Source organism: Olea europaea, chromosome 18 (genome assembly GCF_002742605.1).
Source record: "Olea europaea var. sylvestris chromosome 18, O_europaea_v1, whole genome shotgun sequence".
Classification (NCBI taxonomy): Eukaryota; Viridiplantae; Streptophyta; class Magnoliopsida; order Lamiales; family Oleaceae; genus Olea; species Olea europaea.
The window spans coordinates 31,479,146-31,504,477 of record NC_036254.1 but is presented as its reverse complement, the minus strand read 5'-3'; the positions used below and the strand labels follow the sequence as shown (position 1 = coordinate 31,504,477).

Sequence of the window (25,332 nt, the reverse complement as noted above, 5' to 3'; positions counted from 1 at the left end):
ACAAAACACAACTTGAAGAATATAAGGGCAAAATCAGAGGAGAAAAAAATTGAGGATTTGAATTCAAGATTCGGAACAAGAGGAATTTGGTGTAAGATTCATCCACTTTTTTATATCACAATTCAAAACTCAAGGATACACTCAATACAAATATTTTGCTTTTCTTTTACATTATGTGTAGCTAAATTTTCTATTAAGGCAAACCATGAAATCTATTAAAAACCTTTATTTTATTTTATTTTTATTTATTTAAGATTCAGGTTTTTTCATTATATATGTGTTGATTTCAATTATGTAATTAATACTTTGAATTACTTGATCAATAATTTAATGATTTTGTTAATTTGTTTACGAATCAAGATGTGAGTTTTAGATTTAGATTAAGTATTAAAATGTAGTAATTTCACTATAATGTGTAGAGATATCTATGATAATTATTGTTAGAACAAATAGTGCGTTTAACTAAGATTGATTCATATGGAGATATGTGATTGAATATGTTAAATGAGAACTCAAGAGAAGTAAATTGAGGGGTTGTTTGAGCCCCCTCCCCCCCCCCCCCCCCCCCCCCCCCCCCCCCCCCCCCCCCCCCTCGTTTTTTTTTTTGAAAAAATATATTTTAAAATAGTGTTATGATAGGAAATGTGTAATTAAAAAATAAAAAAAATGTTTTGAGTTTACGTGTAATATTATTTTATTGTAAAATGTGTGGTTGAATGGAATCAAATTATCGTTGAAGAATATATTTTGATGGAAAGATCTTGCTCAAACAAGAGCTGAATACAATAGAAGAATTATATTGAACACTATATTAGATTTATGAATGTAAAGGTAATCAATAGATGAAATTGTTATGTTCTAATGCCTATCCCGTATTTGAATTTTCAATCGATCTTTGTGTACATATTACTATTTTCAATTAGTAGATATAGATAGAAAAACAATCACCATCTTACAATTCTTATATTTTTCATAGTTAGAAATAATAAATTAAGCACTAAAGTATAATCCTTGCGCGATCAATAATTCGAATTCAAAAGCCTACTATATTACTTGTTACGATATCATACAATTGTGATATAAAAACGCAATAAGGATGGACTCAAACTAAGAGAAGAGATAAAGAAAAGAAAGAAACAAGAGAGAAATTGAAGGTCCTTATATGAAAGCTTGTATTATATTTAAAATAATTTGTAATAGAAAGCACAATCTTTTCATTTAGAGCTTAATCTAGACGAACAAAGATTAAGTGGATGATAAGAAAATAAATAAATATTACACAAATTTGAATGATGAAAATCTTAATTAGTTTAAAATTTGAATAAAAATTACACAAATTTGAATGAAGAAAATAAATATCTTCTGTGTCCCAAATATTTTATGCCGTGCATCATTTACTACCATTTAAATAGAATTTAAGTACCAAAAAAATTTAAGAGTTTGATACAAATCGCGATAGATAAACACACGCTTTATAAAGACGCGTACTTGAACGTTAGATCTTCCTTTAACGAAAATAACTGTCGTTTCTTTCCTCCAAAACCAGTCAGGGACTGATTCGTTCAACAGAGAGAAGAAAAGGAGAATCATTTTCATGCTCTCTCTCTCAAGAATCCCCTCCGACATAAGCGACACTCTAACCCTAACTCTTTTCCAAAGAATCTCGTAAAGTCAAGAGCTCATATTCCCCATACCGCAAGAGAAAAACTAATACAATATCATCCCTCTATAGATGTGAATCCATGTGGGAATTTTGAAAGGCGGGAATTATATTGGGGTTTCGTTTTTCTGTTATTAAGGATGCAAATTGTGGAGAGGGATGACGATATTTATGCCCCAAGGGTTCCCAATGGATCGATGTCGCGTGCAGTCCACTATTCCCCTTTGTTCTGCGTTGATAGCTTCTCCAGGAAGAGTTTTTCCTACAACAAGCTTCCTCAGGAGCCCCTCCGGCTCAGCGTTCTCAAATTGGACGGCTCATCTTTTGGTAAATTGCTTTTCGTGTTTTCCCCTTCTTTTGTTAATGCGGATGATTTGAGATACGTGTTTGTACTGGCGTGTATGTGTATGTGCTAATGTGTGTAAATTGCATGTGGAATTAAACATTTCGGATTTTATATTGTGTTTTCCATTTTATAGAAATTCAGGTGGCTAAAAAAGGGACGGTGAAGGAGCTGAAGCTGGCGGTTGAGGCGGCATTTAGTCATTTGCCAAAGACAGGGCCTGGTAGAGTTTCATGGTAATGCACTCTGAATTTGTGAAACTTTATCATTTTTATTTATTTATTTATTTATTTTTTCTGGGGGAGGTCATATGATGGATTGAATCAGCAATTTGCCGTAAGTTTTGGAATTTTAATTCTGGTAGTGGTATATGAATCTGAAATTGCAAAACAATTGGAATGGCAATGAAAGTTCAATTTTCTTGTGGTGCATCTCACCCGTGATTATATGAAGTTGAGAAGAAAGGAAAATTGGCCAGAATTGGTGTTTCTGAGACCGTACAAAAGATGGAGACAGTCTTACATTACCATATACATGGAGAATGTGTTTATCAATTACGAATTCTTATTCTAATAGCAATCAACTTCCTATGCTTATTCCTTTGTCCTATCGTCATTGTCTGTTCCCTATACAGCACTCAAACCAAGATGGTAATTTCAATTTGACGTCTCAATTTGTGGTGGCACCTCCATTTTCTTGGTAGATTATTGAATTGCTTTTTGAACAGCAGTAGATTAATTGTATTCGCTATGGGCATTGAAAGCATCAATTCCATATTTGCATTCGAATTTTTCCAATATAAATTTGTTATAAGTTATGTGTTTCTTAATAATGGGAGTTTATTACGTTTAGTTCAGACGTGCATGAGTTTGGAATTGGATTTTTCGTGGTGTGCTATTAATGTTCATTTATCTCTGAGAAAAATGGCTTTATATTTTGGCAGATTCCGGTCGTAATTATCTTGTATGGTTCTTTCTGATACCATAATGGAAGTCAAATTTGTTTATGCAGGCCACATGTATGGGGTCAGTTTTGTCTTTCCTACAATAGCCACAAGCTACTTAATGACAGCAGTTATTTAGGAATCTACAAGATCAAAGATGGTGATCAGGTTCGTAGTTGTTCTAGAGTATATGTGTTTGCAGACAACTTCGTGCAAAATGTTACGTCTTATTTACTAGAAATTTACACTAAAGGGAAACAAGAGAAGACAAGGTAGAAACAGTGCCCTCTATATTCTTCATAGAGTGAAGTAGGTTCAGATGCTTTAATATTGTGTCGGCACATGGATCATAAGTAGCTAAATCACAGATCATATTTACAACCTATAAATCTGGTCTCTCTTTTGTTATTTCTTCTAGTTGATTTCATCATATAGAATTGGGAGAAAATATAATAATTGGGAGAATTGTGGCATTTCCTTTTCCCTTCATGGAGAAAATAAATTGACTAAAGACAACATTACTCTGGTTTAACATGAGTTCTGTAGGATGATTCTGGTTTATCATAAAGTTCTCTATAAAAAAGGTCATGGATGATCTGATATGAAATTCATGACCATAAGTTAGGAACAGTTGTGACAATGGATGACCAATTTGTGTGAAAAATGAGAGCAAACCAGATATACAAAAAGAAATAAAATTGTTGGTTTGTAGTGATCAGCGCCATGTAGTCCTTGTTTATAGTTCATTGAATTTGTGAACAACTAAAAAGATCGTATAATCAATACTTTGTCTAGATTTAAAACAGCAGTTTGTTCAGTTTAGTATTCTAGAATCTGTTTGTAATTATCGCCGTATAAATATCCATTACATTAGTTTAGCTGAAAATTTTGTCCATAAGAAAATTTATGTTGCACATCTTGTCTTGTGTCATAATCTTCATGTTTTTTGCTCCTCCAGCTTCGCTTTACTCGCCATTCCTCCATCAACTACAATTTGGCAAGGTTGCAATCAGAGAAAGAGGACTCGGATTTAGATGATGAACCTGATAGGTAAGTTTCTTGTGCTCACACTTTTCGTTAGGTAGTGTTGGTTGGCTTTATCCCTAATTACTGCCCCATCATGAGGCATTGTGATCTCCATCATTGTAACAGAGTCAACTGAAATAGACATGTTCAGAACAGGCCATGGTGCAATAATTATGATATTGGATGAAAATCATATTCCCTTGTACTGTTAAACAAATAGTGCAAATGCACCTAATATTTGTTGCATCAGCTTCCAAGTTTCTGGTCATTAGAATAGACATCTCTTTTCTATATATCAAATTATGACTCCACCCTCAATTTTGCTTCCCTTCTGATTCATAAAACGAACACTGAATATACTATGAGGATTTTTGTCTTTTCAAACCTTTTGAGATTATCTTGGAGCTTGCATTCCAATCAATATTCAGCACGGAAACCAGAAGATTACAGATTTCCTAGCTTTCACACGTTTATTGAAGCTATTCATCATCGATGCATGTTGTTACTAATTTGGTCCTGTTTAAAACATTTTGTGATTTAAATGGACACAGGAACAGACAAGAGAATGTTCAAAGTCATTATATAGAGATCATAGAGAACAAGCAAGATGACAATGTTGAGTCTGATAAAGGTGTCGTTATGCAATATGAGTTCAAGTTAACTCACTTGTTAAGAGGGTGGTTCCCAAATCATAAATTGCCCAGCTCTGAGATGACAGTGGAGAAGAGTAGTTCCTCGAGATTTTCACAGAGTTTAGCAAGAGGTTTTAAAAATGTCGTACGGTTTTTGCAGTAATAAATGTACATCTAAAGGGGAGACTTGGAAAGCAGGGCAACAGCTTGGATTGTTGCATCTTCACGATCTGGGACTGTGCCTCAACCAATCACCGGGAATGAACTTGAGTCGGAAAGCTTTCATCAAAGCTCAACATCCATAATGCAAACTGTCCTGTAAAATGAATTATGACTTGTAGAATCAAAAGATAGATTTGATCTTTTTTTTTTTTTTTTGCTCCATTGTCACCATTATTGAGGCTGAATAATGAGAAACGTTTGCCTTAGTACATTCCTGTTGGCTTACCTCTGAATTACATTTCGTCGAATGTCGAAAGAACTCCGTTTTCTCCTAGTTTTAGTGGTTGATCTGAGATTAAGCTCAAATATAAGCTAGCTAACTGCAGTAGAATTTGTATTTAGATTAGCATGTCTAGTAAAAGGATTTATAGGTATGATTCGAAATTACCCGATGACCTTGCTAGTGGCTAGACGGTGACATTCCGATTTTCTCTTTTACATGGAATCCCCCCACTCCCTCTGCCGGGGGGATTTTTCTTACAAAATATGTAAAAAAAAGAAAGAATTAAATTAGGAAAAAAGAAAAAAGAAAAAAAAAGTCCTGCTTCAAGTACGCATGTTACATATTCTAGTTGGCATGCATTGGCAGACCTATATATGGTCTTGGTGGGTCAAGTGACCCACCAACTTTCAAGATATTATTATTATTATTATTTGGGCGGGTTTTAGAGCCAAAAATCAGATTTGGACAATAACGATAATTGGGCTTTTTAATTGGAATAGAATTACAGCGATGACCGAACAATTGAGAGAGTGAGAGTTGAGATTATTTAACCAATAAGTTTGATCGTGCTCTACTAACACTAAATATCTGCTTCCGCCACTGGTGGCATGTATCGAGTTGAGTCGAGTCACCTTGACCCTTAGATACACGAGTTTGGGTTGTGTCCACAAACTAGGCTCGGTTCGAGCTCGTGAATCTTGTGGCCAAGTCGGCCGTCTGCAAGCTCTTGTGTTTTTCATTTTTTCATTTAAAAAATAAAAATAAATTAATAAAACGATCCCAAAACGAATAGATTCATGAGCCTAAAACGAGCCGGCTCATGAAATGGCCCATGACTCACTTCAAAATTAGTCTGATTTCAATACCCGAGTCCGTACGAGCTAGGCCGAATTGGGCGTGCAAGCCCCGGAGCTGCTCGGCCATACGTCACCCTGAATCAAATTGAATTCATTCACTACAACCTCATCAATTTGTGTGGCATAGATTGTGTGGCATAGATTGAGATAGCCTTTCTTAGATCTGCATTCTCTGTGAAAAATCACCACACATACCTGCATACATTCACAGAGGAGAGGTAGCTTGAAAACCTAGAAGAGAGAAATGGCGAACATGATCATGGCTTCCTCCAAAGCCCCAATCACATCCACCCCTTCCACCTGTTCCTCCACAAGAATCAAGGTCCTCCCCAAATTAGCCTTGCCCAGTATCCCAAAACCCCACCAACTCCTCTCCCTGACCGCTTCTTCCCTCAAGTCCATTTCTGTAATTCTTGCAGCCACCTCCTTCTCACTTTCACAGGCACCTCCCTCCTTGGCTGAAGAATTCGAAAAGGCGGCGCTTTTCGACTTCGATTTGACACTCCCTATTATTGCGGCTGAATTCTTGTTCCTCATGTTTGCTTTGGACAAGATTTATTACAGCCCTCTGGGGAAATTTATGGATGAAAGGGATGCAGCTATAAGGGAGAAGCTGAGCAGCGTAAAGGACACTTCTGCAGAGGTGAAACAGTTGGAAGATCAGGCTACGGCTGTGATGAAGGCTGCTAGGGCAGAGATATCGGCTGCGTTGAACAAGATGAAGAAGGAGACTCAGCTTGAGGTGGAGCAGAAGATAGCTGAGGGGAGGAAGAAAGTGGAGGCTGAGTTGCAAGAGGCTTTAGCTAATTTGGATAAGCAGAAGGAGGATACTATTAAGGCTCTCGACTCGCAGATTGCTGCTCTTAGTGAGGATATTGTCAAGAAGGTCCTCCCTGTTTCTTGAAGTTCTTGATCATGCGATTGTAACTTGTCCATTTGTATTATCTTAAGGTCTTACTTACTGTATCAAATACTCAAAATGTTGCCTATTTTATTTTTAATAGTTTTGTAATTAATATGGAATTTAATATTTGTCAATTCATAAGAATCTTGTAAAGCTCCCTCAAGCTTATCAAGCTATCGAAACTGTCTGGAGTAGTCTCAGACAAACATTGTTAGGAAGATTCAAGAGGACTAGATGTTCTAAACCACTGATTTCTGAAGGAAGGGAGCTCACTAAACAGTTGCTTGAGAGGTCTAAGAATTCTGATAAAGATGGGAGGCTAATAATTTCTTTGGTATATAACCACTAAGATTGTTTTGAGAAAGATCAGCTGATAATAAAGAATGGCATTTTCCAAGAGTATTAGGTATGTTACCCTGCAAATTATTACCTTGCAGGTAGAGTTCCGTCAATGTGGTTAAATGTCTGATAGAAGATGGTATTTCCGCAGATAATCTGTTCTCATAAAGAGATAATATTCTTAACTGTTGAAGCTTTCCTACAGAATTACGAATACTACCAGTGAGTTGGTTTGACAACAAATACATTGTCTCCAAGTTTTAACCAACAGTAAATCGCCTAAGCCCTGAAATATTGCCTTGGCAAAACTCCCTGGAAATTGTTTTCACTCAGATGTAGAAGGCGAAAGTGAGTACAATTTAGCAAGGATGACATGAAATCCAAGTCATCAGGTTTCACATATCCAAGCTCGATCTGGATTGAGTGCAAGACAATCAAGTTTCTGCATATTTCAAAAAGATGGTTCTAGCCATTTATACTTATAGCAAACGACATAAGCTCTTGGCATTCAAACCGAGGAAGGAATATTTCCTATTAGTTGATTTCTTGCAATATTTAGCTTTACCAGTCTTTGGAGAGTAGAGAATATGCCTTGTAGTAGCCCCCTTGGAGTTTATTTCGGGACATATCAATGTTTAGTCAATGATGTCAAGTTGAAAAAAGACCGAGGATGGTGCCAGAAAGGTTGTGAGGCCAAGCTCCCCATGCTCCGGACCTGCAGTGGATCAGAGTCTTGATAGAAAGCAATGTAACACAATCTATGATGTTTCCAGTAAGTACATCTCGTGGATATTGAGAAGGTTGACAGGAAGATCAAGAGATAAGGAATCAAGAAATGGAAACAAATAGAGCTCATTGTTAATTTTGTTTGGACATTGATCAGTGTGAAGAATTATTGAATGTATACATTCGAAAACAATTTTCTTATAGAATATGTGAGATAACTGACAAACTAGTGGCAAGAGTAACATAAAAATCTGATTCCTTCGCATAAAAACACCAATCTTTGTTCTAAACAAAATGAATTGAATCACGCTTAATCATGATGTAGTTGACATGATGAGATATCTGTGGACACTGTTGTTTCTTTTCTTCTCTACAAAGTTCAAAACCTTGCGATTTCTCGATTTTGACCAAGATAATCTTCCACGAGCTGTGTAGGGGTAAAGCTTGTCCAGTATTTCCAAGATATCTGTAATATTTTCTATTGTGAAACCATGTCAATGTCAATAACCAATATTTGACACTTTATGCTTCAATCAAATATTGGTTTAAAATCTAAAAAATAGTAAAAATCCTAGAAAAGGCGTATGTGTTACTTTTCATTAAAAATCAATGTTTTATACAAGCAACATTTTGTGCTACTACGTTACTTTTCATTAAAAAAATCAACGTCTTATAGGAGTAGTATGTTGCGTTAAGGCATGTTACTTTTTATTAGACGATGTTTTTACAAAGTTAACATGTTATGTTAACGAATGTTACCTTCTATTTAAAAAATTCAAGTTTTACTAGATATATTAATCATGTTACTTGATATCATTGGATCGCTATAAAAATTCACCATCGCCTGGCCATCACCATCAAGCGAAATGCTTGGTCAAATTCTTTGCTTTCTCAAAATAAGGATCAAAGAAATGGAAGTAAACAATATTCTTCTCCTTCAATCTTCATATCTGAAAATAAGGATCAAAGAAAAAGAAACAATATTTTTATCCTATTATTTCCAAAATATATTTTTCTCTCTCTTCTTTTCAGCTACAGATTCTTTAATAAAATAATATTGCACGCAAACCTAAAACTTTTCATTAAGTTTTAATCATATATTCTCCATTAATCTACTATTCGAAATACATTCTTACAATAAAATGGAACTCAAACATGCTAAGTATTAATTCTTAATGTCTTCATCATTTCCGCGAGCAGCCTCTATTCAACATATTGCGGCCACTAACAAACCAATAACCACAAAAAATTCACATAAAAATGTAGAAAAAGTGGGCATGCATGCAGTGGTAAAGTATGAGGGTTTTTTGCGGAGCATTGAAGGTTCGAATCCCCGCGATAGGTAGAAGGCAACATTTATGTTGGAAGACAGATTTTCTGTGGAAGCAAAGTTATGGTGCATTTTGTTGCTCTTTCTAGGGTCTTGTCCATACTTCGTAAAGGAAGTTCCACAAAGTGAAGAATTGCATCCCTCGAATGTTCGACTCAAATGTGTATAAGCTGTTACCATCCAAATTTACTCGAGTGGCGAACCGAGGGGGAAGACTGTAGGATTAGTCAGACGAAATTCGGATACATGAATCATAAAAAAAATCTAGAAAAAGTGAAGAAAAATTTTCAAAAAAATATTTACGAGAAAAGCAAAAATCGAGATCAAATTCAGATCTAGACCCTCAAATGATGGATGCTAATATCATTTCATTGACTGGTCCACGTGACACTAAAATAACGAACATTTTGTTCGATTCTTTGATTTTTGATTTTGATCCTAAGTATATTATTTGTGGATTCATTGGAACATACTCTTCGATTTTAAATGAATAATATTTGTGAATAGTATACCGTGCTATAAAAAATAAAATTAAACCATTTGTATTTATAATTATAAATTTTGCCAAACTGAGCATTAATCTACTAAGCTCGTTATCAAAATCTTGTAGAGAGTAAAATAAAAATGTGGAAATTACAGAGGATGTCAAATTTGTCCAACACATTTACAAAAATGTCACTTTTTTTTTACATTACAAAAATGTTATTTTTTGACATATTTGCCCCTTTAGATAATTTGAAATGCCCTACAGGTCCCAATTAAATGAGAATTGACTAGCGAAGAGATTGTACAATCTAATGTCAGGTTGAAGAATAAAAAATACCTACCAAAACCCAATAACACGTTTCCTAAAGAAGAAAAATATCTATCATTCCCTTTAAGGGTTAATCTTCTCTCCTTAACCCTCTCTCACTGTGTATCTCGTTTCTCTGATTTCAAATCCATAGCGTCGTCGCCGACCGCCTTTCTATTGTCCAGTGCCGACGAAGTCCACAAAACTACAACAATCCCGTGCCGTCGTCTATGGTGAAAGAGTCACATTTAATTTCAATTCCCTCCCTTCTTTCTGTAGAATCATTTGAAGCTGAGCCATCGACTTTCATCCAAAAAAAGTGAAAATGTCCACCGCCGATGATTTGCGTGGTTAAAAACCTAAGTTTTGGTTTTTTTTCTTCTGCATTTTTTCTAAACCACCAAGAGCTTCATGATTTACACGATTGCTATAGAGAAAAAAAAGGCCCAGAACCCACCCCAAGAGGCATCGAAAACCCACATTGAGAATCGAAGGAAATCGTCGATTTAAAAGAAGAAATAGGTAATCGTTCGATTCCAAAAACGTTCTCTGTACTTTCTTGAAACTTGGGCTAGCATGCTGTGATTTACTTCTGCATGCCATATTTTGGAAAGTGAATAAGCTTTTTGTTTGTGCTTGTTTGGGAGTTTGAATTAAGAAATGTTAGCTTTAGGTTGGAAAAGTGTCTGTTGGGGAAATTAAAGCAGGAGGTTCTGGTTCTCCCCCTTAAATCTAGCATATTTTCATTACATTATGCAATCTTCTTGTCGCTAAAAAATTGTAAAAATTGGGCTTGACTAGAAATAATTTCAGAAATTAGAATCTTTATAAATAAAGAAAAAGAAGATATTTTGGTGGTTGAGGACTTGGGATCTGATCTTTTAGAAGAGCTATTATCAAATAGTTGAATTTGTAAGTAATCATAAAAATCTTTTACACCTGTGAATTAATGTCTATTTTCTTAATTTTTCATTTCCTACTTTGGTTCTTTCTTGAACACTACATTCGAGAATTGTTTTGAAATTCATTCAAATTAAAGATTACTTCTCCTTAGTGTCTTTGCACTCCAAATTAATTAGTTCTTTGAAGTGGAAATCTCTATGAAAAACATAGGTCATTCGATTCGAATGTTTTTCTCGATCTTCTGATATTAGTTCCGAATGCGACGACAGCATATGATGAACTTCGGTTTATTTTTAATTGTTGGCTACAAAATTATAATCTTTATAAATAAAGAAAAAGAAGATGGTTTGGTGATTGAGGACTTGGGATCTGATCTTTACAAGAGCTATTATCAAATAGTTGATTTTGTAAGTAATCATAAAAATCTTTTACACATGTGAATTAATGTCTATTTTCTTAATTTTTTATTTCCTACTTTGGTTCTTTCTTGAATGCTACATTCGAGAATTATTTTGAAATCTATTCAAATTAAAGATTACTTCCCCTTATTGTCTTTGCACTCCAAATTAATTAGTGATTTGAAGTGGAAATCTATATGAAAAATATAGGTCATTTGATTCGAATGTTTTTCTCGATTTATGATATTAGTTTCGAATGCGACGACAGTATATGATGAACTTCGGTTTATTTTTAATTGTTGGCTACAAAATTTGTTTTCTATTTTTTCTTGGCAATTTATCGCAAAATGAAGTGTGAAGCTTACGCTGATCATCACTCATTAGCATAATGATTTTGTCATACTTTGTATCTCATTTGAATGATTTAAATGTTATTGTGGCATTTATTACATTTTCTGTGGATGTAAAAATGTATTTTCATTTCTTGATCATTATAAATTGGACCGAAGATGATTCTTGAAATTCTATAGCTAATTACTGGCATTCTTTATGCAAGATGTATATTCTTTAGTTTTTAACTTGACATTTCTCTAGTTTAGCTAAGGAATGATGACGCGTTCCTCTTCATCACTCATTGGTAAACACATATAAGAATCTGTTGATTGTGTTTATGCTTAGTCTACTTCATTGAAGTAAATAGACATTAGTACTATTGTTGTAGCTTCAACCTTGTTGTTTCGAATTTGACTCTTTCTCATTATGGAGTTTGAGTAATCATTTTATTTTATTTAGTAAAAATGATTGAGAACAACTTTGCAAAGTGTAAAGACAAGGATGATCGAAATCTGTTCTATAAATAACATCATCATATTCAATATTTTTAACATAGAACTTTCTTCCACTCTGAAAATTATAACAACCATGCATTGTTTGTGGTTAAAACTCATAAGTTTTTGTAATTTCCAAGTCTTCTTAATTATAATTATATCATGACATAACCAGTTCACCTACATTAATGTACTGACTTATCATTTTATTACATTGTTTGCTCATGCAATAGCAGCTGGTAGGGTAGTTTTGTTAGATGAAGTCATCTTTAATTAGTGTTTATATTTCATTATTTGAAAAAAAAAAAAGTACCAACTTATTGATTTGATATATACACATTAATCTCTTAGCATGACACTGTTTGAACAATAGAACAGAATTCTCAAGTATTAATATAAAGAAATTGAGAAAGCTAATCCACAAGAAATATAGGTTGAGAAGTTCGTTCACCAAATAAATCAAGGTTGTTAAACTTTTGTAACTGCACACATAATGTGGAGATTCTGGTTGCATTGGTTTTTGTTGATTATCTGATGTGAAAATTACCTTGATTTCACTTACAATCCATATTTTATATTTATCTGCTCAATTTGTGTTTCTGGACATGTGGTTTGTACGGAATGAACTTATTTATTTCGAAATTAAGGAATTTTACGGACATTTACAAAAATGATGTGAAGAAATTGAAATTTTTGAGATGAAAAATTGAAGTTCAGTTCTCATTTCAATTTCACAAAAGTACATTCTTAAATCGTGACTTGAAGTTATATGCGTGGTACTCGAATGCATTTGGTAGAAATCTTGATTGACACTCATATCTTCGGTTCAAATGTTTATGTTACTTGTGTAATGTGGAGAAAACCTTGCTTTCACTTGCAATCCCTCTGTTGTGGATGGTACTCACTGCATTCAGTTGGAACTATCGATAGACACTTGACAGCATCCTTGTGGATTTCATGTTTCGTTGTGCTCGAATATCGAGTGAAAAGCTTTTGAATAATACCTGGAAGAAGAGAAAAACTAGATTTTCCGACAGTTCATCTATCGATAGTTGTTGCTCAACTGTCGTTCCTAACAGTTATCCTCAGTAATTCTCGACAGATGAACCGTCGATAGATAAAATGTCGGGACCGACAGTTCAGTTCCTACCTGCCTAGCCCTGCCCTACTAGTAGAAAATGTTATTTCTATGTAATATGCGTTCAGATATCAGTATTCCTTTTATTTTTTGTATGCAACAATTTCTGAAGTTCAGTGGGCTGAATTAGGGCTATTTTATTGAAGTAATATGGTGGGTACTCATATGCATTTGGTGGAAATCATGTTTGATGTGGGCATATCTTCCGTTTCAATATTTATGTTACTTGTGTCATAACCTTGCTTTTACTTGCACACATTGAGCTTGTGGGTGGCACTCGTTGCATTCGGGAGGAACTGTTGAAAGACACTTCACAACATATTTGTGGTTTTTGGTCCTATGCTGGTAGGAAGTTTATATTTTGGTATGACGTATTTATTTCTTATTTTGTCTTTGTAGACATGGATTTCGAGCCTCTTGTTCCAGAGAATGCACGCTTGTGGGGCCACGTATCGTAGAGAAGCAATCTGCAGTATATAAAAATAGTCGTCGAACATTTTGACAAGCGATAGCGGGCAGACTTACGCAACTCATGCCTTGGGTTCTTGTCCGAAGTTGCGGATCTCCAGTTCTCTACCCAATTAATCCAACAACTCGTATTCTGCTGCATACAAACAAATAAGCGGCATGAACTGTGGTTCAATTTGCAAGGTCACCTTGCCAGGTTCAGAATGCCAGGTTCAGAATTCAAGAGTATGCCCTTGTCACTGGATTAAGTTGTGGTCTTCTCTCGGATGATAATGTCATGAACCAAGTTCTTGACAAGAGGAGACTAAAGGACAAATACTTTAAACATGTGGACAAGATTTCATGTGCCCAACTCGAGTAGACATTTCTTCGATCGTCAACGCTTAGAGCCGATCGGTACAAGCTCGGCCTCGCTTTGATCATCGAAGGAGTCTTCAATGCTCCAGATAACAACGTTGGTATCGATATGGAGACGTTGTCGATCGTTGATGATCTAGACTTGTTCTTTTCGTATCCTTGGGGTAGAATCTCGTATGGACGTCTGATAAAGGGCTTTCGGGACCGTTGGGCAAGAAGATTTTTGGATACGACTAAAAAGACGGAGAAGGTGGTTAGCTACACAGTCCACGACTTTTCCATTGCCATACAGGTATTTTTATTTTACCTACTCATTATTTCAATGCAAATGTATTTCGTGGTTAGTTTCGTCATGAACTCACATTTCTTTTTTACTGTAACAGATATGGGCGTTCAAGGTGGTGCCTAAAATTGATGATCGCTTCGGTCAGCATCTTGGTGAACGTTCCCCCAACTTCTCGGCTGGACATCAACAAAACAGCCGCAGTAGCGTACGTACGACGCTTTCTTCAAGAATGTACAGGTAAAAATTTATGTTACTTCTACGTTCTCATTCCTTCCATTCGTCATTGTAGCATGTAGTGATTTCGTAACGAATATGTTTATGTTGTAGCTACATGTGTACGCGACGCTGTGTCCCACCGAAGTCGAGTGTGGACAACCTCATATTGCAACTCTTGTGCTGTTCAATGATCATCCTGTCCCTGCGTTGGATGACCTTGCCAGGGACAGTGTTGCTCCGCAGTTCCAAGCAGAGCGTATAGGCACACCCAAAGAAGGCACCTTCGAGGATGAGACTTCTGATAAGGCCCATGACGGTAGGGAGACCAGTGGCGAGGAGGAGGAGTCAGGAGCCGATGAGAGCGGAGAGGCCGAAGGCGAGGACTCCGAGGAGCACGACAGTGGGGATAGTGACAGTGATCGAGTTCGACGAAGTGGATAGAATGGGACATTTTCCACCCCCAGTGCATAGAGCTACTTTTCTCGTGCAGGCAACATCCACCTCTCATGTCCGACCAACTGCAATGGCTGGATCAAGCCTCACAACAGACGATGTTCAGGGCATGTTGCTGGATTAAAGAATTCTGTTCGAAATGTGGCTCCGCACTGTGAAGCTCGAAATCATGCAGCACGTATCCGATGAATTTAAAAAATTGAAGGACTTCATATCCACCATCGTCCCAACATCCGGCTCTACAACCACCACTGCATGTGCGACTAATGTGGACCCCGAGCCCAGACAATCAGGTACTCACCATATGCGTACTACAATTCTTTATGACAATGTTCACTTTAACCCTGGTCACTAACATGTTTTGTATGACAATTGTTCATTCATTTTAGACTATAGAGGCTTTGCAGGCCACCACCCGTTGCCTGACGGTATTGACGAAGACATGGGGATTGACAGGTAAGAGGGAGACGGTATGTACATTAATGAAGAACACATGGAGCCATGCCTGGACGAGCAGGACATGCCACTGCCCACTGGAACCGAAAGTCTGCAAGGTACGTCGGTTACTTTTGAGCAAATTGATTAATTATCATTTCAGGTATTTCGGAAGTTTTGAAAATTGTTAAAATTTACTTTTCATTCGCTGTTTCGTTGTTGTTCTGAACAGACATAGCACACATTCAGTCGTGCCCGGAGGACCACCCCGTGCCAGAGCCCTCTACAATCGAAGAAGTGCAAGGTATTGCATTGTTTTTCACGATTTGAACAAATATTATTTCAGGCATTCGATTACTTTACAATTGTTCATTTGTTGTAGTCGAAGGGGGCCATCACCTATCGCCTGGTGACCGTGACGAAGAGCAAGACATGCTGCCTACTGGAACCAAATATCTGCAAGGTATGCGGGTCATTTATGAGGAAAACTTGTAGATTGTTGTTTCATGTACTTGGCATAATTTGAAAATTCCTAGAGGTAGTCATACACTGAAAATATTTCATTGTTGTTTTCGACAAACACAGTACACATTGAGCCATGCCCCGACAATGACCCTGTGCTAGTGCTCGCTACAATGGATGAAATGCAAGGTATTGCATCATTTTTTGACAATTTAATTTATTTTTCGTTTCATTTGCTTACGTTGCAACTTTCCCAGTTCCCGTTATGTAGCCCAATCAGGATGGGAAGTTACGATAAAAAGACGACGATCGGCATGGCTGTGACGTCCGGCACCTACTACCAGGACTCCTTACACGAGGGGGAGCGCAAAGCAAAAACAGAAATAACTATGGATAAACTGCCGAACATAGCATGACGATGGGGTTCAGCATGCTTTTGCATTTTTTTGACATAATTTAGGTGGTGAAGGATGTTTGTTAATTGGCTAGATATTGGTGCCCTTTTCATTTATTTTTGTAATTTACATATCAGTCAGGCTAGTTGGCAAGCATGGTGACACTTAGACGCATTCCTCACATTTTGCAATTCCCGTGGTGAATGCTGTGTTACCGTTTACCTTTGCTGAAATTGTTGTAGTGTTACAACTTGTATAAGTTATCCGGCTTTAGTATGTTATGTGAATCGTACTTACGGTACTTCGTGCCTTGATTCAATTTTTGTCAACACTCGTACATTGTATAGCACAAAAAATTATGTATGTGTACGTTTTACGAATATCCATTTACGAGGAGATAGCGGGATTGAATGTCGTAGTGCCCTAGTAAACTATAGATTGGATTAAGATGAGGACCCATTAAAAGTGTCAAAGTCATGACTTCCATGGTACAACTAATTGACAAATGAGTTTATGTATATTCCATTGTCCTTCGTATGTTCTTATGTGGGTTAACATGATGAGTCTTTTTTGTGAGAAACTGTGGCATTACAACCATGGTGCGACTAACAAGCTAGCAAATGAGAAGTAATTTGTTGCAAGAAACCAGATAACATGAATTTTACACATCATTGAAGTATTCTAGTCTCTGCCAATGTCATAGTAATTATGGTACAATGGGGGGGGGGGGTAAAGGTACACTTATTATATTCAACCATCACACCAATTGCTTTTCAAATTTACTTAGAGATTGGACTTGGTGGTTGGGTAGATAATGAAGTAATTACTTCCTCCTTTCAGGATGATTATAAATACCAGGAGATCATTGTTGCTTACAAGCAATTTTGTAGCAAAGGTATTGTGCCACTTTGAACTTACCTAAAGAGCATTGTGACACTTTCAATGTAGTTGAACACCATTGTGGTAAAAAAGTGCTACTTCTATTTATTCTTCTTCATTTATTTTGCAGTTTACAAAATTCGAAGTTATAGGATCTTTAGTGCAATGCACGTTTTCGTCAACTGTCGAGAATGAATAAAATATCTGTCGAGCCCGACAGTTCAACTAGGTGGGCCATTCAATTTTATAAGTTCCTTGTTTTTCGAAAATTGAAAATGGTGGGATTGTCCAATACAAGTGTCTTAGTGTAACATGTTGTTGTAGATATTATACGTTGCTCATTTTTTGCAAGTAACAAGTATTTCCAATACAATTATACTTACATGTTGAATGCATCACAAGCATTGTCTATCAAATTACATTTCATATGTCATGAAAGCTGTTGTGAGACTTCCATTTTGAAACAGGTAGTTGATGCGAGATAATGGGTTCATCCACCTCCAGCAATGAAACATTCAACTCCAATATGCATCCACCGATACTGGGTTCATTAGCTAAATTTTCCATCGTTTTATTGTCAGACGATGAGGATGTAAGAGTTGAGCAGCATGGTGCCGAGTTCGATGAAGTGTCAAGTGCAGAATCTAAGTCACCGAACAGCGTTCTCGATCAAGTCTTCGAGGTCAGGGGTTCGGTCGAGTCACCGTCCGACTCGAATGAGTGGGTGGCTCATGTTCCACCTCCAGAAGTATTTGTCATTAGCTTAGACGAGTCTGATGGGGAAAGTGGGAGAGATTCTTAAATTGTCAAAAGCAGTGCAAGTGTGCAATAAATGGCCCTTTTGTAAGAAATTATGTTTACTATTTTGTGGTATGGATGATTTTGGTCATGTTATCTAGATACGTGTAGAAACTGTATCTCCATAATAGGCAACCGCAGTAGTGTAGGTTTTCAAGCCGCTGTTGTTTCCAACTGTCGAGAATTATAGAGACTATCTGTCGGGAACGACATATGAATTGTCGGGACGTAATGTTGACGTTTTGTTTGTTCACTATGGTCTCATGAAAATCAATTTTTCATTTCGACAAACTGTCAGTCGAAGCTAATGGAACTTCTATGATCGGCTAAGTTTATAGTAAGAAAAAGGTATTCATCTCGTTTTGGGATAATGGAACTGTAATGATCGATACTTTGCTTGCGAAACATAACGACCAAATTTGTTTTGGCATACGATAATAACAACAGATTCATAAAATAAGTTAGAAATGTACAATGGTGATTTAAATTACGTTTTCGGGGTTACATTTCACAACCACTTTTACACATCACGCTTGTTCAAGTGTCTTGTGATACAATAGGGTTCGAACATGTGGTCCGGTTATGACCAAGTCTCCCACATCGAGTGCATTTCCTCAGTTGGGTAGTGGACTCATATCTAGCTCGCTTACGTCGCGTCGGTGGTCTACTTGGAGGACGACATACAATCGGTGGCAAAATATGAGTACTTAGGATTTCATTTGGAACAACCCAATCCACTTCCCGTGTAACGGGATTTATGACTTCCATATAGGCACCCCTCCAATATTTTGATATATAGTACGGAGAGCATAGATTGTATAATGACTTATCGCTTAGGGTAGCACCACGAGTTGCATGAGCACATGGCATACGATTTAGTTGAAACTCACAACATGTGCACGTGTTGTCGGAGAAGTCCACTATCTCCGTATCGTTGGATATTCCAACCTGGGTCAAGCTATTTGTCAACTCATGGGCTCAAAGCCAAGTACCAGCTTCAAATGTTGTTTGTAACTCGTTCTCCATCCTCGACGACAATATAGTACTGTATGTGGTTGCATTGGTTCGACATTCGTAAAACCACTTCTGCATTGGTTTACGAATGTGCTCGACCAAACACGTGATTGGCAACAAACAAGCATGTCTCAGCATTGAGTTCAATGATTCTACGTTGTTGTTTGTCATGATGTTGTATCGGTCACCCACGAATAGTGCTCGTGACCAGAATGAAAAATTGGCTTTCTCCAAATACCTGTAACATCTTTCACTGACCCTACGAATCTGTTCCATTAGTCGTTCGAACTCGTCGACCCGATAAGTTGAAGCAGCTCGTTTGAACAGAAATATTGAACTTACGTTAAAGTGCCGCTAAATTAGGTTCTTCTCCACATGCCACATATAACAACCATGACGAGACAAAGAAAATAAGCGAGTAATAGGTCTTTCGATACTTCTTTTCCTATCTGAAACAAATACAAGTTCATCTGAGTCGCCTATAAGATCTTTCAAGTTAGACATAAACCACATCCAAGATCGGTTAGTTTCGGAATCCACAATCCCCCACGCTAAGGGATAAATCTGTTTGTTGGCATCTTGGGCAGTTGTAAGTAAAAGTGTACCCTTGTATGGACCTTTTAAGTGACTACTGTCAGCGCAAACAACGGGCCTTAAGTACTGCATGTAACCATGAATGCTTGCACCAAAAGCTAGGAAGAAGTAATGGAATCTATTGTGTGAATCAATTTCGATGTGGGTTACCGTCTCTGGGTTATTCTCACCTAGTACGTGACAGTATGAAAATAGTTTCTGAAAATTGTCCTCCAGTGTCCAATGTAGCATGTGTAAAGAGGCCACCTTCCCCCTACGTGCCTTGTTGTAACTTATTTGGATACCGAGCTCATGTTCCATGTCACGTGCAATAGTGCTCGGATCATACGATCGGTTCGGATTATCCAATTTTCCCAAAATGTGTTCTGCAATTACAGAACTCGTCATATGTCGATGCGCATTACTGCGAAAATCGATGGAATATGTGTGCACATTATTGAATTTATGGATCACAAAGATTGCAAACTGCTTCACAGTAGAAGCACGTAACATCCACTTGCAACTGCTGTCGGCGCATACAACGGTTAACATCTTCATGCTTGACCGGCCCACCAGAAATTGGAACTTATTTTTCAAAGCAAGTGCACGAATTGTCGAGTACAAATCTTTCTTGCTAAGAATATTTTCTTTTCGGCAAGATCGGATGTAGTCACAGTTCTCATAAATTCATATCCATCCGAATCGTTGGAATGTGACAAAGAGTGCTCGTCGTCGACGTCAACAGAATTAGCAACCTCTAAACTAGGTGATGGGTTATCTAAGTTCTCATCTAATGGTGCAGTCTCGTTATCATACTCATGTGTTTCAAGTGCATTATTGTTTGAGACACTATGCATTCGATTCACCAAATCATGTTCCTCGTTTTGCAGAACATCTACCGCGACAAACGAAGGATCTTGAAAATTTGCATCCCTTCCCTTGTCAACGCTTGGCAGATCGGATTCCAAAACAGTAACACAGATAGCAGTTTCCTTATGCACTGATACGTACCAATTTAAGTCTTCATTGTCGCATATTTCAGCCGGAGGTATATTCAAGTTAGGGACTTTGAACTTCAATTCAATTTGAGCGCGGGAATCAAGAATACAAAGTTTCTCCTTCAACCTTAACATAAACTCGACTACGGTAATACTTGTTGGCACCAAAATGGAAGTAGTTTTGTCCCCTCTCTACTTCCATTCGTCATCCACATGAACAAAATTTCCCCCATGCAAAACGATAAATCTCAAATGATTATTCATACTTGAAATGTTGGGATTGCAATGGTAACAATTCAGAATCAGTATGTTGGCATTTAATAGCATGAAAGTCGCACTTCATAATACGTAAATCAGTACAATAACAAAATATCAAATCAAGGGTTTCTATCATTTTGAAGTATCCAAATTGAAAGTAAAATTGTAGAACTCGGTAGTTTGTAAATGTCAGGTTCAACATCTCAAACGTCTAAACCGACGATTTGTAAATGTCGAACTTGACAGTTTAACTGTCGAAAATGTCGGAAAGCAGACGACAGCGAATTTCTCAAGTTTCTTCAACACATCATATTAAGTGTGGTCATTATTATTCACCTACTAAATGACAAAATGAAAATGGCATATTGGCCTTGTCATTAAAGAGACCTTAATGGTAGTAATGAAAGAAATTACTCAATGGTGATAATGACGTTTTATTAAGGATTAAAAAAAACCAAACAAATGAATGCATAATACTTTCAAATTAATTTCAAATAAATATGCACATGTATTTAATATGTACAAATTCAAAGTTACGAAAGTAAAATAAAATAATTTGTAATTGCTAACCTCTCAAAGTGGATGTAGAATGCAACACAAATGTCTTCTTGTTCAATGAAAATGAAGAAGACAGAGAAGAGGTAGGGTTTCTGGTTTATGTTTTATTTTCTAATTTATTTGGTAGTTTTTTATTAACAAAAATTCATATTAATCAATAAAATATATATTTATCCATATTTTGTATATATAAATTAAATCATCCCATCAAGTTAATGTTTTCCTTCAAATTAAGTATTTAATGTTACTAGAAATGTGTGATTAAGGATAATTTGGACTTTCCTTCCCAACAAATATATCTGCTTAGACCGCTTCTCTTCAGTTCATCTTTCTCAATACGATGGCGGCCACAACTTGCTGTGATGATATAACGATATTTCTTTCACTAATATTACTTCTTCTGCCTTCGACGCTCGCGATCTCTTCTGGGTACTACTTTTCTTCATATGTACATCGATTATCTCTGTACTTTGTAAATCGGACCCCCCTTTAATTTCTAATATTGGTGCTTCTGGGTGGGTTTTTTTTCCTTGTTGTAGGGATATTGAGGGGTATAGCATCAATGGTAAAGTAAAACTTCCAGGTGGGTTTTTCTTTTGTTATTTGAGCAATACCATTTTTCATTTGTATTTTTACAAGTACCTAGACACTTTGAATGCTTTTGTTTGATGTTGGCTTCTACTATATGTTCTTGTAAACTTTGACGGTACGGCTATTCAAGAAACTAAATTATCGGTAGGGTAAACTAGATCAATTAAATTGATAGGCATTATTTTATTGAGTTTTAGATTTGAGGAAATTTTGCCTAAACGCATAATCTGAACGTTCTGAGATAAAATGTGGTGTAAGAAAATATATTATCATCAATGATATTGATGCGGACACATAAAGAGTTTTATGTAGAGATCAGGTTTATCACCGTCACTTGTTTTGACTCTTTGATCTTGTAGTAGTCGAATATTACTAAGTTAGATTGCCAGATCGAAGTTGAATCATCTTTTGAAATCAAAGATCTATAAACATTTCGTCCTTGGAATCTAAATTGCTTAGGATTTCTTTCACAATATGTCAATTTTTACTTTTCAGTTACTGAGAAGTGGCAATTCGTTAATGAGATAGGCAGGTTTGGAACAATATTGACCATTTGAAGGTTCAGAGGTGAGAATAAATTGGATGTTCAGTGGTGGAGCCACTAAGGGCTGAGTGGGTGAAATTGCCCCCATTGGGTATTGAAGAAAATATTGATTAGTGGCTTAATTTGGTCAACGGTGGTAGTTATAATGACCAAACCTTTGTGCCCAAGCATTATATCATACGTATTGACCGCTTTGATAGATCATCTACCTTAAGGGAAACTTAAGTTGAATATTGGTACCAATTGAGCACTTGTGTACAGAGACTTGGTCGTTATATTAGAAATATGGAGTAGGTGGACTGGTATGTATTTTTTTGTGTGAGTGTGCTTCTCATCCCACTTTTATTAATTTTTGAATAATGATAGTATATGGAGTTCATTTATAAAAAAAAGTAAGTTTCTGGGGAAAAAGACTGAAATTTGGAGCTATTTTTTATTTTCTTTCAAAACTTGCTACCAAAAATGTTTTAAGTTCTCTATTTTTACCTCTCCACTTAATCAACAACAATGTTTCTCCATTTTATTGAGCTTTGTCTCACTATATTTGTAAATACAGCAGTAATGTTTTCTCATATTTGAGAAAATTTCTCCTGGACAGAGACTATGCTGCTCTTCTTATAGGAGCAACCAAACTACCATCTGACAATTGTAGAATATTCCTCTACTCTGTTACATTCCTGGCTCCCCCCGGTGGATATGGGTTGTGTAGTATTCTTGCTTTTGGAGACAAGTATTATCTGTTTTTTCACATGTAGACAAGGTTATATATGTATATTAGTCTCAAGAGAACATTGGTATTAGCCATCATGCTTCCAACCAAATCTTTGGGAGCTATTGTACAAGTAGGTTACTATTCCTACTGCTCCAGTGGTAATGTCCATGTTACCAGGACATGATTCTGCATGGTCTTGCAATACTAAATTACTTATAAATATGGCGAAGTATGTATCTTGTCTCTTGCAAGAGTTGTCTATTTTCATGTTTGTAATGCTCCCATCTTTTGTATTTCATCTTACTGACTGACTTTCTGTGTACATGTTCTGTTCTGATAGGATTTAGCATATCAGGATATGGTCATCCAGAAAAAGTATCAAATGTCAAAGTCATACTTAATGGTGGCCAGAGAGTTACCTTTTTAAGGCCTGATGGATATTTTTCTTTGTATCCTACCATCTTTGTCACTATGCACTGATTTACTTTTGGGTAGGGATGGCGATGGGCCGAGCCAGCGCCATTTGGGTGTTGGTCTGTGGTTCTGTTGCATATCTTGATATCGAGTGTTATGTTTTGCTATTTTCCTACTTTTTACTGCATCACATTATTGCAAGCTTGTGAATGGAGACCTGAACTGGTACTGTGTTATGCGTGGAACTAGTATTCTTATTGTTATAATTCTGAAAGCACACTTGGTGATGCAATATTATAGAGATAAATTATTTATTTAGTTTCCTATTTTGATTCGTATTTCAGGAAACATGATTAGAATGTGATTTAATTAACTTTTATGGCATTTCTTTACTTATTTATGATTTTTGAAACCCTATATAAAGGGGATTATGGAGATGTAATAGAACAACTTGATTGTATGAAATAAACTATTTCTTCCCCAATTTCTCTATCCTCTCCTCCTCCTTCTCTCTTTTCTCCCCTATTCCCTTCTCCTACAAATGTTCCATTACATCCAGCGTCCCTTGGATTTGAATTATGAAATTTAGCGTAGTTCTTTAACCATTATGCCTCAAGCCATAATGTGCCAGCAGGGACTCATCTTATTGAAGTAGCTGCAATTGGCTATTTCTTTTCTCCGGTGAGCATCTCCCATTTCCCGTATTATTCTTGTTATTGAACTAATTTAGTAATCAATCAAACATTACATATATAATCCCGGTCTCTTCTATCGGCTGCCAGGTACGCATAGATGTCAGTGCTAGAAACCCTGGTAAAGTTCAGGCAGCTTTGACAGAGAACAGGAGAGTATTGAGTGAGCTTGTTTTGGAGCCTTTGAGGGAGGAACAGTATTACGAGGTTAGATTACCCTTTATCGTGATTGATACCTCCTGTTCTTTGTATAGGTCATTAGTGATTCTCAAAATTACGTCTGCTTTTTTTTTCTTTTCTTTTTCAATTTCCAATTTACTCTTTTGCAGATAAGAGAACCATTCTCCGTAATGTCTATCGTGAAGAGCCCAATGGGTCTGATGGTCGGATTTATGGCTATTGTGGTGTTTTTAATGCCCAAACTAGTTGGTAAGAGTTACAGCACTGAAGCCTTGGACTCATCCATCTCGCTTTTGATTGATTTGGATTATCTTTGGCATTTCTAAATCCGAGCCCAGTTGAACTGATATGTTAATATGGTCCCATTATAATGCGCTTCTGGTTTTCTTATGTGACATAGATGCTGAAGAAATGAAACGAGCTCAAGAGGAAATGAGAAACCAAGGTGTTGCTGTTCCCTCTCTCACAAACTTTTTGGCTGGAGCAACACAGAGGCCTAGTTAGAAATTAGATATCGGTTTGTACCCAGAACTCGGAAAATACATTTTGTCCTGGAACTGTTTAACAGGGCCCTTTTACTAAAACTCTTAAGCATAGGTTCTTATTTTGATTATCAATGAGCTCTCTTCAACTCATACTATCTGTTGTATTGTTGAATTCCTCCTGGTGGTGGAAGTGCGATTTCAATTCCATTAGGATGGATAATATTTGAATTTCATTTTCAGTAAAATCTCAATTAACTGCCTGTTTGGGAGTATTTTTTTATTCAAAAAATTGATTTTTTG

At 36.5% G+C, this 25,332-nt stretch overlaps 6 protein-coding genes across 7 annotated transcripts; 3 read left to right on the top strand and 3 right to left on the bottom strand.

Moving 5' to 3' along the window:
* Positions 1-1,535: 1,535 nt before the first annotated feature.
* Positions 1,536-5,036, top strand: LOC111368178. 2 transcript variants are annotated; one of them, XM_022989421.1, is made up of 5 exons: positions 1,536-1,987; positions 2,140-2,239; positions 3,015-3,114; positions 3,905-3,996; positions 4,530-5,036. In XM_022989421.1, exons 1-5 carry the CDS (start codon positions 1,801-1,803, stop codon positions 4,765-4,767), a joined length of 717 nt encoding a protein of 238 aa, XP_022845189.1. In that variant the 5' UTR covers positions 1,536-1,800; the 3' UTR covers positions 4,768-5,036. The 2 variants fall into 2 exon arrangements, with proteins under 2 accessions (XP_022845189.1, XP_022845188.1); XM_022989420.1 differs by having other exon boundaries at positions 1,538-1,987; positions 4,524-5,036.
* A 993-nt stretch (positions 5,037-6,029) lies between these two features.
* LOC111368177 (ATP synthase subunit b', chloroplastic) lies at positions 6,030-6,967 on the top strand. Its single transcript, XM_022989419.1, has one exon. It carries the CDS (start codon positions 6,151-6,153, stop codon positions 6,808-6,810), a length of 660 nt encoding a protein of 219 aa, XP_022845187.1. The 5' UTR covers positions 6,030-6,150; the 3' UTR covers positions 6,811-6,967.
* Positions 6,968-6,978: 11 nt separating this feature from the next.
* LOC111367023 (leucine-rich repeat protein 2-like) lies at positions 6,979-7,397 on the bottom strand. The gene is made up of 2 exons (XM_022987699.1): positions 7,154-7,397; positions 6,979-7,112 (listed from the first exon to the last, which is right to left on the bottom strand). The coding sequence occupies exons 1-2, from the start codon at positions 7,395-7,397 to the stop codon at positions 6,979-6,981; spliced, it is 378 nt and encodes a 125-aa protein (XP_022843467.1).
* A 10,713-nt stretch (positions 7,398-18,110) lies between these two features.
* Positions 18,111-18,883, bottom strand: LOC111367022. The gene is made up of 2 exons (XM_022987698.1): positions 18,583-18,883; positions 18,111-18,187 (listed from the first exon to the last, which is right to left on the bottom strand). Exons 1-2 carry the CDS (start codon positions 18,881-18,883, stop codon positions 18,111-18,113), a joined length of 378 nt encoding a protein of 125 aa, XP_022843466.1.
* A 498-nt stretch (positions 18,884-19,381) lies between these two features.
* Positions 19,382-20,158, bottom strand: LOC111367021. Its single transcript, XM_022987697.1, has one exon. It carries the CDS (start codon positions 20,156-20,158, stop codon positions 19,382-19,384), a length of 777 nt encoding a protein of 258 aa, XP_022843465.1.
* Positions 20,159-21,654: 1,496 nt separating this feature from the next.
* On the top strand, positions 21,655-25,292 carry LOC111368176 (ER membrane protein complex subunit 7 homolog). Its single transcript, XM_022989418.1, has 7 exons — positions 21,655-21,843; positions 21,954-21,997; positions 23,602-23,710; positions 24,293-24,356; positions 24,458-24,574; positions 24,697-24,796; positions 24,948-25,292. Exons 1-7 carry the CDS (start codon positions 21,755-21,757, stop codon positions 25,049-25,051), a joined length of 627 nt encoding a protein of 208 aa, XP_022845186.1. The 5' UTR covers positions 21,655-21,754; the 3' UTR covers positions 25,052-25,292.
* Positions 25,293-25,332: the final 40 nt, after the last annotated feature.

Bases quoted from the DNA above. Each gene is read 5' to 3' on its own strand.
- LOC111368178 (XM_022989420.1), top strand. From the start codon at position 1,801: ATGCAAATTGTGGAGAGGGATGACGATATTTATGCCCCAAGGGTTCCC. The intron at 1,988-2,139 runs GTAAATTGCTTT...TCCATTTTATAG, and splicing joins ATTGGACGGCTCATCTTTTG to AAATTCAGGTGGCTAAAAAA. The intron at 3,115-3,904 runs GTTCGTAGTTGT...TTGCTCCTCCAG, and splicing joins AGATCAAAGATGGTGATCAG to CTTCGCTTTACTCGCCATTC.
- LOC111368177 (XM_022989419.1), top strand. From the start codon at position 6,151: ATGGCGAACATGATCATGGCTTCCTCCAAAGCCCCAATCACATCCACC.
- LOC111367023 (XM_022987699.1), bottom strand. From the start codon at position 7,397: ATGTATTTGTTGTCAAACCAACTCACTGGTAGTATTCGTAATTCTGTA. The intron at 7,113-7,153 runs GTTATATACCAA...CATCTTTATCAG, and splicing joins TTCTCAAAACAATCTTAGTG to AATTCTTAGACCTCTCAAGC.
- LOC111367022 (XM_022987698.1), bottom strand. From the start codon at position 18,883: ATGCCATGTGCTCATGCAACTCGTGGTGCTACCCTAAGCGATAAGTCA. The intron at 18,188-18,582 runs GTTCGAACCCTA...AATTCTCGACAG, and splicing joins TGGTCATAACCGGACCACAT to TTGGAAACAACAGCGGCTTG.
- LOC111367021 (XM_022987697.1), bottom strand. From the start codon at position 20,158: ATGAAGATGTTAACCGTTGTATGCGCCGACAGCAGTTGCAAGTGGATG.
- LOC111368176 (XM_022989418.1), top strand. From the start codon at position 21,755: ATGGCGGCCACAACTTGCTGTGATGATATAACGATATTTCTTTCACTA. The intron at 24,575-24,696 runs GTTAGATTACCC...ACTCTTTTGCAG, and splicing joins GGGAGGAACAGTATTACGAG to ATAAGAGAACCATTCTCCGT. The intron at 24,797-24,947 runs GTAAGAGTTACA...TATGTGACATAG, and splicing joins TTTAATGCCCAAACTAGTTG to ATGCTGAAGAAATGAAACGA.